Source organism: Leptosomus discolor, chromosome 3 (assembly GCF_034619465.1).
Source record: "Leptosomus discolor isolate bLepDis1 chromosome 3, bLepDis1.hap2, whole genome shotgun sequence".
NCBI classification, from domain to species: Eukaryota; Metazoa; Chordata; class Aves; order Leptosomiformes; family Leptosomidae; genus Leptosomus; species Leptosomus discolor.
The window spans coordinates 13,978,672-13,992,477 of NC_141393.1; the positions used below are offsets into that span (position 1 = coordinate 13,978,672).

A 13,806-nucleotide genomic window follows, 5' to 3' on the forward strand; every position below is an offset into this window, starting at 1 on the left:
ATACAACCATCAGTGAAGGAGAGTAGCAGGTACTGACTGCATTTTGTAATCAGAGCCTCATCCCCTCTTAAGGGAATTCAGTGTTTCAGTTGAAAGATTTTTGGCTCTACCCAGTTTTCTTATATTCACAAACAGTACTGACTCAATCACTTTCAATCTCAAGTGTACATGACTAGTAATTTCCTGCATTTGTGACACACCATGATCCTTCTTGACCTGTTAAAATTTGTGACTACACAGAAAAGCACTGTCAAGTTGATAGTGAACAACCCTTGGTAAGTTGTTCTGCAATTGCTTGACTTTGCTCTTCAAGTTTATGCTCTCATAGCAACATGGACAGCATATCATTCTATGCTGGCTTCATTAAAAGAAAACGATCCTCTCTTTCAGTTAAAAAAAAAAAAGAAAAGCTTTAACTGTTGAAGCAGCATGCACCTAATAAGCTACTTCTAAATCTGGCTCCATCATTTCAGTCTGTGGACTAGCAGAACAGAGCTTGCAGAATCCTTCTCAAGTAAGTATTACTTTCTCTTAACAGCATGTTTGTTTTTTCATTTAAAATGTATAACAGGTAGTAAAGAAGTCTTCAGCATTGGATTATCGGTGCTGCAATATGACAACTGAATGCCTGCGTTAAACATGAATTAACATGCTCTGTTGTTTCATTTGGCAGACATTACTGTCTTAAAAAGGAAATATTTAATGCATTAAGGTACAAGACAGCAAATTATATGGATGAAGCTTCCCAAAGCTGCAGTGCTAGAAAGCTAATGGAATGATTTATACTTGACTGTCATGACAGGGTTTTTTTTTAAATGAGATATGTATATTTTATTTGCATAATACACATCATGGAACATGTCTATTTGATCTCATCAGAACTGGAATATGTATTCTGAATATGCTACTGGTCATTAAGTATGAAATTAACAAAATCATTGCTACCTTCAAGAAAGGAAAAAGTCAGATAGTGGCATTAATATTATTAATAAAGCTAATATGTACACATTTAATCTACCTCAGGTTTTTATTAAATGCTGAAGGAAAATTTTTGTAACGCATGACTGTATAATTATACAAAGTCTTAGTCAATCATTGTTAAACACAAAGGACTATAGATGAAATAATTGTTTGTATGAGAAACAACAAAATACCATTTGCCAAAACAAACAGCACGTACTGTAGCATGCTTTTTGCAAGAGTATTTAAACAGCTCTGATGAACATGTCTCTTTAATATAACGAAATGGGGTGGGACTATGAGAGTTGAAGGAAAAAAAATAGCAATATTGTGCTTCATGTTTAAATTGCAACTATTGTTTCAGAAAGGAGTTGGAAACAGGAGCCCACAGGGCTACTTTACATTTGGTGTGCACACACACACATACCCACATACAAACAAACAATTTTTTCTTATTTAGTCCTAGATGCTTAGCACCAACTCCCATGACATGCAACTCTGAGTGCAAACACACAGGTTTGCAGCACTCACCAAAATTATATTGTAGCTACATCTGAGATATTACAGCTTTGGTACTAATATCCTGGAAACTTTTAACACAAACATGTCCTATACCTCCAAATAATATTATTTATCATCATTTTTTACGTAGGGAAAAATATGCTGAAAAAAAATCAAATTATTTACTTAACCTCCACAGAAAACTACATAAATATACTCCTCCTGCTCAAGTTATCCTTCTCCCAACATCCCATGACAACAGAAGTCAAAAAATTATCATTTTTTTCTCCCAGTTATTTTCAAATTATTCATAACAGCAAATTTAAAAGCATACCACCAAGCCAACTCATTTATATGCAGGCAAGATTTTTTAAGAAAAATTTCCAGGACATATTGAAACATGGAACTGGAACAACCATTTCCTTATTTACTGTGTAATAGAAATAGAAAGTCTTTGGCAGATTATGCACACGGAGAGATAAAGAATGAAAGCAGAGATAATAAAATTACTCTGTTACAGTTACGGTGAACAAGAATATATACTTCCTTTTGCAAGCAACACTAAGCTTGCTAGGGCCAGCTCTGAACAGCCTGATAATTTAGAAGCCAATAACAGGCAGGTTTAACCTGACATCCCACAGCCCTTTCCAAAATCTCTGGAAAACACAGTACAGTTGTAACAGGGCCAGTAAGTAGTAAAACCTACGGTACCATCCCCACAAGTCTAAAGGAGTCATCAGTGAGTAGTAACACCACTACAAGTTTTGATCATTTCCACAGCTATTACTTTTCAACAAGAGGAAGTAATCATTGGTAACCACTTCTGAGACAGACTAGGAGGATGAGAAGGAGGAAGAGGGCTGCATTTGTGAGGCCTCCAAGGGGAAACAGTGATTTCATGATCAAGGAGACAGCACGGCCTAGATGAAAAGGCTCATTCCTTCCTTATCGTTTGTGATTTCCTAATCCTCCAAAAGACTGATCCTAATGAAGTCCCACAAACCCAGTACAGGTCAATTGTTCTTATGAAAGTCAAAACCCCCAGAGATTTGACCCTCTGTAAAGAACTATGAGTTTTTGTAATATGCTGTTGAACAACTCAGTCTAACAGAGAATTTACTAATTTGAATAAGCTCACTGGGCAGGGGGAAAAAAGTGAATATCATAGCAACATCCTATTCCTTTGTGGTTTACGCATTTGACAAAGACTTCCCTCCCAGGTTTAAACTTTCCTGTATGTTAAACATTTAATTAGTAGAATTACATATTCCTGCAGATGTAAAAATGATGACAAGAAAAATGCTGCTATACCTAAAGATCTCTTCAATACTCCTGGAAGCATCACTGGGATGGACTTTGGGTAGCCTTAATTCACCAGTAAGGTCGTATCGTATCAAAAAGGGATGTTAAATGGCTTCAGAGACAGAAAGGCCTTGCAGACTGTGGTATCCAGCATCAAACTAGGAATGGATTTAATTAAAATAAATTAAGGTGGTATAGAAAATATAATTAATTTTAAAATAAAGCAGAATTCAGTAGGTGGAAAATACTTTCTTTCCACCTGAAGAACAAGAAATTGTATTTTTATTCCAAGTCTTATTTTGCATGAGAAACTAATTCCTTTCTTCTACTCACTTTTCCTCTCTATTGTCTTAAATTTTCTTACGCCTTTTACTCCTCTTTTGCAAAATAATAATAATAATAGGATACAGAGGCTGGGAAATAGGAAGAAGGCAAAGAGAGAGTAAAATGAGGAAAATGGTACACCTAATTTGGATCACCACGTAACACTGCCATCTTACCTCAAAGAAGGACAGGTTTAAGAATAGACTCAAAGAATTTGACACTTTCCTAAAGCCACATATGTTCAAGGAGCAGTGGAAGACACTAAGACTCCTCATCCGTGTATTCTCAGAGGCATCAGTTATTTTACTGTCTTTTCACCAAGCAACTGCAGAGTGAACTGGAGACACAGAATCAAATGCTAGTGTAATGTAGATGACCTACAGCTCTACCCATCCTACAGCACGGCTACAAAGAAGGTACAGCGTGTGAAGAAGAGCTCATGGAGCAGCTGGCTAAAGCAGAAGCTGAGCAAGAAAAAGGTGATGGTGGCAGAGGACAGAAAGCATTTTGAGGACTCATTCACAGCCAAGGTACACAGCCGCGGTTGGTTACTATACACTAATTTGGCAAAGAAACTGTTGTTCACAGATGCTATTATCTTCCTCTAGCTAGGAAACTCTGCCTCTCTTGGATGAGGACAACAATCTCTCAGGCAGGTGATATCACGGACTATTAGTGCTAAGAAGTTCCAACATGGAGAAAATGCTATAGTGTATATGCTCTGAAGCTCACCCTAACTAGACCACAAATCTTTTCCCTATACTGTAGATCAGCCTCCGTATCATTTTGTATTCCTCTCTTCAAAGCAGTCCATTGTCTGAACAGTGGATAAATAAAAGATCACTTAAAACCCTTGAAAAAAGATCACAGTCTGCAGCTTCATTTCTCTGGCTTTTCTCAGCAAAGGTAAAACTTCTCTTTGTAAGAGAATGAAAGAGAAAAAGACCCTTGGGAATTAAGGGTAACCAAATGCCATTACCTAATGTCACAAGTGCCTGCTACATTTCTTTAAGCAGCTTTAAAAGTATACACAGCAACATGTGTCCACAGTGCAATTTTCTAATGCCAAGGAGCAGATGACAGAACAGTAACACCTTACAACTCATACTAATTTGGCCGCTTGCACAGTAATGGAAGGTGCTCTGACAGTATGATACTGAATGCAGTAAGGACCTGTATCTAATCAAAACACTCTTTTCTTCTGTTGTACTGACATAAAAATAATTTTAAAACTGCTATATTAAAACATTTTGTGCTTACATTTTTCTCTTCCTTAATTTTTAATTCACTTTTAAAGCTGTAAATATAGCTTGCATTTTAAATGAGTGGCTGGCTCTAGTTTTACTGCAGCTGTGGCATTTTCCAGAGAACAGTGACTCTGTTTTCAGGGTGGTGCAGGATTTATGCTAAAAAAAAAATATCTCCTCACTTCTTACACATATGCTCAACACTTCTTACAGGTTTAGCACTGCTCTGTCTAGTATACAACTATAAATTAAATGAATCGGACTTGCAACTGTTGGCAAGAAAGATGGCACTGCAATTTTTTGCATTGTGTTTGGTCACTGTGTTGCTGTAAGACAGATAAATGTTTTCCTCATCACGGTGGAGAGCTAGATTAATGAGAATTTAGAGGAATTTAGATCCTTTAGAGCTTTAGAATTAGATTCAAGTTTGGATGCATACACTGTCCACCATGCAGATTCCTGCATAGGAGCATGAGTTTCTTAAATGTCTGTGGTCTGTAAGACACTACAGAACCTTTTCACATCATTTGCATGCCAATAAAACTTACCATTTGTTAAGAATCCAGACTGATTTAATGGTGGCAGCACTGGTCCAATTTTCTTTTTGTTATTATGCAATAGAGAGCTACCAACAATTGATAGAGAAAAGAAAAGCTCTTTTTAAGATTTTTGACATGTTCCCATTGACAGTCACTCATCAAAATAAAGGAAGTGAACTTTCATTCTAATGGTCCTGAAGACAGCTGCATCTTACAGAGTTAGAGCAAAAGTCTGCTGGAATTTTCCTTAGAACTGCAAGATTTTTAGGCAGAACCTAGTGAGATAAGATGACTAAAGGCAATGCTGGCTGCATCTCCTGTCCATTAAAAATGATCTGTTTTAAAAAGAAAAAAAAAAAAAAAAGAAAAAAAAAGATTATGAAGGTAATATTTACTGAAATGGAATTTTTGCTATGTGATGCCTAGTGTCCTAGAAATAGACATTATTCCCATTAATTTGGAAATGTGATACACTTTCTGGAGAATAACCAAATAAAACAATGCTGGGAAGACTTTAAGCCAACACTGTCTTGCTGAAGAAACTGGGCTAGACAAACTTATATTAAAAGAACATTAGTATTTGGCAACCACTAGAGAAAAAAAAAAAAAAAAAGATAAAAGAAACCATCTGCTAAAAGAAACTCAGAGAGGAACGTTTGTATTATTTAAAGGGATAAACTTAATGGTAAAACAGAAAGGTCCCATAAAACACTCCAAAATGAACTGCATTAAGTGCAAAGAGTAGTGGATAAAATGTGATAAAATTTTCATTAAAGGCAGGAGGGAAGAGTATATCTGAACATGAATGGGCACTGGAAGAATTGGGGTAGTTATTTTGAGAATGGATTGTATGCTGAAGGACTTGCACATCTGTACCGCAAACTGAGAACTTTGAAATGTTCTACCCCACCAACTCTGATGGGTTTGGCTCTGGTGTTTAGGCAGTATTTCTGAACAGTTGAAAGGCTGACCAAGAACTAGGAACAAAATAACTTACAGGAAATACAACCAATTATAATGGAAAAACTTACCTATTGCTGCAACAAGAACAGCACAGAGAACAGTGTAATTATCGATCCAAAATCTTGGGAGTCTTCTCACTGACTACAAAATGCTCTGGAACAAACCTTAACTAGAATCAAAATAAACTCCAATATTGTTTCAAAGCAGATTTACACACCCTTTTTGTTAATAACTTAAAATTTTCTTATGAATCTCAAAATGTGGAAAACCTTTAGACTTGTTTGGTTTTTTTAATGTAGATAATCTGCTGAATATATTATTGTTAAGGTATCAAAAGGCATAATTTTAGATATCAAAAAACTTTGCACACTTGTTTAGTACCAGAACTGTTGAATGTTGTCTGCTTTGACCCAAAAATGATTATATATTCCAGAGCTCTACATGAAGAAACTTCCTGTTGTCATAACAACTACTGCAGGAAATACAAGATAGCTTGTATTTTCTTTTTATACTATTAGCAAAAATTAAAATCTCCTGAAGTTCCTGAAGAAGAAAAAACAGGGATACCATTTAAAAGGGAGGGGGTAATTAATATAATTTTTTTTTAATTCTCACAAAACTCAGGTTTCAATTTTAAGTCTTCAGACAGTGGTCTGTGTAGACATTACATTGCATCAATTCATGTTTGCAGGTAGATCTGTTATGTTTCAATTTTATACAAAATATGCAGGTTCCTTATAATGTCTGTGTAAAAATGACACTCAGACTATAAATAAGCCTGAATTAACATTTAGAAAAATCTTCATGTGTTTTCCTAAGTAACAAGTCTACTAGACAAGTCCCTGAATGCTTCAGTCTTGTCAAGTGAAATACTGAATCATTATGAAAGTCCCATTTAAGCTGTTATCTTAGCTATCATTCTGTTACAAATGTTTCAGATTCAGCAGCCAACTTAGCAGGAAAGGATTAGTATTGCTCTGTTTATATTCTTATATTAATACTAAAATAGAATAAAACATCTTAACCATTGCACTACACAAAATTGCAAACTGGATCTACTTCAGTCCCTAGAAATGGTTCACTTATAAACTATCACTATGCAAGTCTTGATAGTACCTAGAGATGTCACCTTGATCAGGGATTCATTATGCAAGATTGTGTACCAATGCATAGAAAAAGACAGTCCTTTCCTAATTTTTAGGGAAAGTTAATGGTGGCTACAGAAGAAAGTGCAGGTGTTCACCAAAGGTCAACTAACAAAGTAATGGCAGACCTGCTAACAAAGGACATCTTATTTACAGTGAAGTCTGTCACTTAATTCAGGCAGTTTTCAATTGAGTTGCTCAGGCATACTGTATTATTCCAAGAATTGTGCCCACAGTTTCTAAAATAGGGCAAAATTAATGCATAAGTTTTTCTCTTAAGATTATTTGAGAGTTAATATGATAGTTTTGGAAGAACTTGGAAATCAGGCAAATGTCCACATAGAAGCATGTTGGAGCAAGAAATAGCAGAAGAATTTGAGCTCTCTAAAGGTATTTGTTCCAAGAGTACAGCCCAGACTACTGCAGCAATGCATTGCTATTCATAGACATACCTGCTTGCACTGGAACGAGAAGTTCTCTTTATCAGCAGTGTCTTCAAAGAGGTTTAGCCACATAAGGCAAAATAATTTTAACACTTTAAAAAGTAAGTCACTTAACACGTAAAATAAATCATGAACATCAAATCATTATAAAAGGGTTCAAAGTCTGGAACATTCAGATTGTTAAGCATAGTTTGGTTTAATATTCATCTTTTCTATTTGTACATGTGACTAGTGGAAATACTTTCTGTGATTCAGGTAGTCTCTAGGGAATATTTCAGTGAATTTATTTAAGACAGACCACTGAATAGTATGTTGTTACTATGAACTTTGATAACAACTATTCCTGTCAAGTTTTAGAGTGACTGATGTGAAAATATCTATATCATTCAGGTAAGGAGACTTATTTGTCATTTTGCAGCTGTGGCTTAATTATTTTCTTAATAATTTGATGTGTTTATGTCCTATGTCTAAAGTCATTAGGCAGAAATCATCTGAAGAAAGAGAAGCAGCAGTATAAGCAGCATAAAAAACCCAAAAGTGTTATATACCTTACCTAGGTTACCTATAGCCTACCACCCGATATTTTTCCTATATTTTAAAAAAATTATATTCAACTGCTATACAGATGACATATTTCAGAACAAATGGGCTCATTCCCGACAATAGAAGGGAACTATATGAGCCATCTTTGTTGGCTGTACCACAGACTTCTGTCAGATTCACACCTTAAAATTTGCACATATGCAATCGATAGCTGAGTTTGTGCTTGTAGTTAACATAGCTTTATTCATGCACAAATGAGCCCAATCCCTCATGAATAAAAAAAGCTCTTCTCCAAATATGTACAAGCCATTACAGATTCTGGCTCAACAATGAGGCTTGCCCTGTTTCTGAAACACACATTAATAATGTCCATTAAAATTACAGAACTCTCACTTTGCCAAGCTCTAATGGATCCTGGAAGGCAAAAGACTGGAGATGCATCAGTATAGACCCTACCTCTTTGGGGATTCCTGTTTGCTTCAATGTGTAACCATAAGTTTTCAGAAGTCTGTGTTAGGACATTCGGAAAAAGCCCTATATTCTGGCTTTACAAGAAGACAGTAGCACTGTATTGTTCCCTGACTGCATTGAAAAGGTCATAAAAATCTTTGTGTTGGCAACAGAAAACATTCACCAGACCTTTAAACTGTCACCATTCACATTCAAGTGAGAGAGGAATAAATTAATCTAACACAAGACAGTGTGAACAGGATTTATGCATTTTAAGCCACATTGTCCTGTGATCAGGATGTTTGTAACATGCAACGGAATGGCACAGTCCCATAGAAAATATGGAAGCTTTTCAGAAAGTAATTCCAGTAAAAGCAATTGATTCCTGATGCGTTAAAAGGATCTTCTTGTCCCCATGTTATTTGCAAAATTAATGCACTTACTATGTTAATTTGAGAGATTTGCAACACTTCAGCAGTTTTTATGAACTATGGCTTAAATGAGTCCTGGAATTACCAACGAGACAATAAATTCTGTGCAGTGGGCAAAGTGACTTGTAATGAGGGGTCTAAATACAATGTCTGCTTCAAAAGCACATGGAACTACTTTGCAGCCCAAGCTGCCTCTGATCTCTTAGCTATGTATGATACTTTTAAACATGCTCTTCACTGACTTTTTTTCCCCTTCCTTGACACCTGCTCCTACTCCTCAATCCCTTCCAGGTATCCTCCTCATGTCACCCTGCCCCAGTGTTTAAGGGAGGTCAAGCGGGTTTCTGCTTGTGATTCGCTTTTCTTTCTCCACCTGTTGCATTTCATCAGTCAGAAAGCCATGGTGGTGGCAATGACCATGATGTAAGCAGAGTCTGATTCCCACCAGACAAGAAGGGTTACATGACTTTCTTTCACCCTTATGCTAAATAAAGAGATGCAGAAACCCCTTTTTATCAGTCAGTTCATTCTCTGGTCAGTTCCTGTGGCAGCACATCATTGGGACAGTCCAAACCTTCATGCTGATTATAAAGTCAGACTATAGCCCTTAACCTCATCTAAATTAGCCTTCAGATTCTCACATATACAAAGCAAAAACACAAATTCTGAACTTCACAGTTCAGACTTGCCTGTCTAGAAAGACAGTAAAGAATGAGAAGATCTTCACATACTGCAAGAACCTATCATTACTACTCCAGACTCATTTACAATGCTGAAATATTGCACCTTGCTTTGGATTTAATCTTTTAAAATTATTTTAGAATTAAAACTATGGCAAGAACAAGCAGACAGAAAGTAAGAATCATATTCTCTTTTTGTCTTTCTGGGTCTAGTAGATCTGTCACTGAGCTTTCTAATAGAATAGCAAACACTAGTAGCATTAGGAAAATCTAGCATGACCTTCTCTACTATCGGATTTTAAAAAGCCCTGAAACAGAACCACCCCAGACTTTACTTAGTGAGAATTGATCTACATCATGGTAGTTCAGTTTCCAGTTCAACAGACAGGAATATATCATATGCTGCTTTGGATCAATGAAAGCCCATGCTCATCCACTAAGCGCTCAATACCCTGGAAAATTTGCATGTCCTATAGATTCTGTTCATTAGCATGTCTAATTAAAATGATGAGAATGTACTATTGATCTAATTATGAAACATATGCATAATTTGGGATGCATATGGGATAAAATGTCGTGGCTGCACTGCTATGCCTTTCAAAGTCATGCCTGTTGTCTTAAAAGATAGAGAAGGATCTATGGGAATGAAACTTTCATTGATGCCAGCTGACATACAGACACAAAAATAGATGGAGTCACTGTCAAAGGACTCCATTACCCTTGTTAAGCCAGAGGGTGCTGTGCCTGGAAGACTGGCCAAGCAAGAGGGTGTTGGCAGGGTGACTGAAGAAAGAGCATGCAGTTCATCCACCACCACATGTGTACCAGAAGTAGGAACTGATGCGGAAAGGAAACTCTCTGGAGATTTGACAATGAACAGTTACTCAAAACGCTGCAGCTCCAGTGAGGACAGCTTTGAGTTACAGGGCAGTGCAAGGTCAGAAGCTAAAAGCTTTGTTAAAAGCAAAAATAAGGATGAAGGTTATCGACCCCATCGATCAAAGCACAGTCAGAAAGGGGGTGAAAAAATCCACAGACTGGAACACTCTTCTCTATATCCAGCAGAAGGGGGAAATGCAAGCCAAAAGCTCCAGAGGCAGAAGAAGACTCACAAGAAAAGCAGTTCCTCTGCATCCGATTTGAGCTTGGTGAGTCAAGGATCGTCAAGTTCATTGTCTGTTGTGGAAGAAAAAATAGAAGCTAAACTCAAATTCTCTCAATTTATTAATGAAGTTACTTTCAGAGTGCTTGATCCCATGAGCCTGAGGGCATACCGAGCTGCTAAACTGAAAAATACCCTTCCATCCAGTGTGAGAAGCCTAGATGATTTGCACATTAAGAGAAAGTCTCCTGAATGCTGGAAGGAGAACATTCTAGATGGGAAAACCCATGAAGAAGTAGACTTAGAAAGTCTGAGAAGTGACAACATTGCGGCTGGAGCACGAGCACGCAAATTAGAGAAATCCTTGTCCCTGGATACAAGTCCATCTCTCAGGTCATTTGATAATGGTGCGTCATGCAGAACAAGATCTGGCTTGCCTGTAGAAATTATGATTTCTCAAAGCAAAGAAATGCCAGCCACGAAATCTGCGTCTCTGCCTAGAAGTACAAGCATGGTGAGCTCTCTCTCAAATCACTTCTTTGGGTGGTATATGACAAGTACTTGTGCATTAATGTGACTGTTTGAGAAGTGTTTCTATCTTTCTGGGTGCACTCTTACTGTGTACAAAAACTTTCTCCAGAGTTGAACAAACATGGAGAGTTTATTTTTAGTAGCTAAAAAAACCTGCTGTAGGAGATGTGGGAGGAAGGAAAGGGTACAACTCTAGTCCTTTTAGTTTGGTGTCTTAAAGGAAGACATTATGAGATGAAATAAAAAAGGTATCCCTGCACTGCAACAAAGCATATCTATAACCAGGTCAACTTGATATGAACAGTCAAGGCACCCTCAGAAAAGAGTGAAGAGAGTACTGTGACAGACTACTCAGCTAGTCAAGCTCACTAGCTTAGAACATGCTCAGGTATCTCTACACTAAACAGGCATGCTTAGTGTGTTTAAGTATTAGCTAGAGCTCTGACATCCTGAAAACATTGTTAAGATTTGTGTGTCTGGAGTTAGCACATCTAGATTGATAATTTCTTTCCTGATTTTTCTGGAAAAAAAACAAACCAAAAGCCTTAAGAATTGAAAAAGAAAGAAAAAAAGGCTGAAGCTTTCTTCTATGGCCTGGTCAAAAATATTTATGTTTTTGATTTTTTCTTATGAGAGTCTTTGTTTTGTTGAGGAAGAGGTATTTATGCTTATGGATGAGGGCAAAATGTAACTGTTCCTTGCTTGCATGGTATCATCAGAAATCCTCAGCTGCCAAACCTTTAACTGATATATTATGCTATTATATCTCTAAAGCAGTAGTTGTAATCCTGCTAAAACAGTAAAGGTCCAGGAACTGTTGCTTAAGACTGTATATATATGTACACAGATATTGCTAAAATGGGAGCTGCTACAGCTGCACTTTACAAAGTCCATCCAAATCTAAAAGCAAAGAATCAAAAGGTTGTCGTTGTCTGTTTTCTCAGAGGACTGTAGCAACTGGGAGAACATCCCAATCTTAAGAATTTCATGCAACCTTCAGCAACCCAAGCTTACGATTTTATAGCATGCCCTTGGATGTTTTAGTTATCACCTATCAAAGATGACCAGAGGGAGAAGAGAAGAGGTGAAAGATAATGAAACACAGAGAGAATTTGCACACTGTGTCGTGTCACAGCTCCACAAAGGGAGCTGTCCTGCAAAGGGGTCAGGAGGCTCCAGCCTGAGCCCATGGCAGGATATGCTTTTTTCACATTTCAATTAGCCATCTGTCAGAGCATCTTTTCCAGTGGACTTGCTCATACTGTACAGATTGGAACGTCCAACCGATTGAGTACTAAAGGGCTAAACACTCCCGAGTGCTTTGTAATTCCACTCAGTTAATGCAGGCATCAGTCTACTCTAATTTAAGTGTCAGCCTGCTCTAAACCTAGTCATTTAACTTAAACACAGTAGTTACACCAAGCATTTTACCTCAACAAACAATGCCTCGGACCACAGCGCTCAAAATGAGAAAAGAAAGGAAGGGGCAGGGCAGGGCAAAAAATAAAGCAAAACATGTTCAGCCACATCTACAGATTCATGTTTCCTTCATGCAAAAACTGACTTCAAAGCAATTTATTTAGTACAAGTCCTCACCTGAAGCATGCCTAGTATAGAAGCAAAAGCATAACTGTACAGGCCATCTTGGGTGCCATTACTGTAAAGATATTTTTAAAATGTATGTTATGTAACGTTCATTTAAATACGCATATAGAACATTGCCTAAAACTGTTTCATGTTTTAGTTGCCAAGTTATTATTCATATGTAGAAGATAATCTTCGAGAGGAAGAAATGGATCCGGTTAGATTGACTTAAATATAAAAAGGGGATAGTAGATATATATCAACACATATACTGAAGAGCACGAAAGATCATGCTTGAGTTTGAGGTTAAGTAAGCTGGACCTAATAAAAAAAAAAAGTGACTTAGAAGAGGTATGCTGTGACATTACCTCCTGTCTGTTATGTTTTCTGAAGAGCCCCGAGGTGTCCACAACTGTGTCTGCACTACGTTTGATGTGTCTATATTGGATCCAGACCCACTAAAGCGATTTTCAACTTTCAGACTTGTGAGAACTGGTCAAAATGTTCAGGCACATTTCTGCAGCAAGTATTTATCGGTCTGCAAACAGCTGCCATTGAAATGAAATCTCACAAAGAAACCACCGTCACTGTAGATCTATGCTGAGGAATTTCCAGACAGCTAACAGAATCAAAAAGAATGCTCCATTTAGTGAGTGTCGTTAAAGGGAATTCTGATAGATAGAAAGCAAATACAAAATACAATGGACATGACATTATTATGGTCTAAGTATTTTAGTAACCTGGCCAGCAGTATGAAATGATTTCTCATTTCTGTGTGTTGATTTAAATTTGGAGTCACTGGATAAATAATCAGGAAAGCAAAATGATTTAAGTAGATGAAGGCAGCCCCTGAATCCAAAATAGAGGAGGGTGCACAACCCAAGACTATGTCATACTTCCAGGCTGAAATGAAGTGACCAGTTTAGTAGACTGAAAAATGCAAGAAAAGTCAGAAGAGGGTTGTACTGAAGGCAAAGTTTTTCAGAATTGGGAAAACATGTTTGTTAGAGTCTGTCAAAGAACAGATCAACACATAGAACAACGTGAATGGGTCCAAACGA

General features: G+C 37.1%; 1 protein-coding gene across 1 annotated transcript in view; it reads left to right on the forward strand.

Moving 5' to 3' along the window:
* The first annotated feature begins 10,217 nt into the window (after positions 1–10,217).
* Positions 10,218–13,806, forward strand: part of BEGAIN (brain enriched guanylate kinase associated) — a 155,313-nt gene continuing 151,724 nt past the window's right edge. Inside the window, exon 1 of the mRNA XM_086463104.1 lies at positions 10,218–11,144. Within this exon, the coding sequence (XP_086319230.1) occupies positions 10,218–11,144 (927 nt within the window). The remainder of the gene's footprint in view (positions 11,145–13,806) is intronic.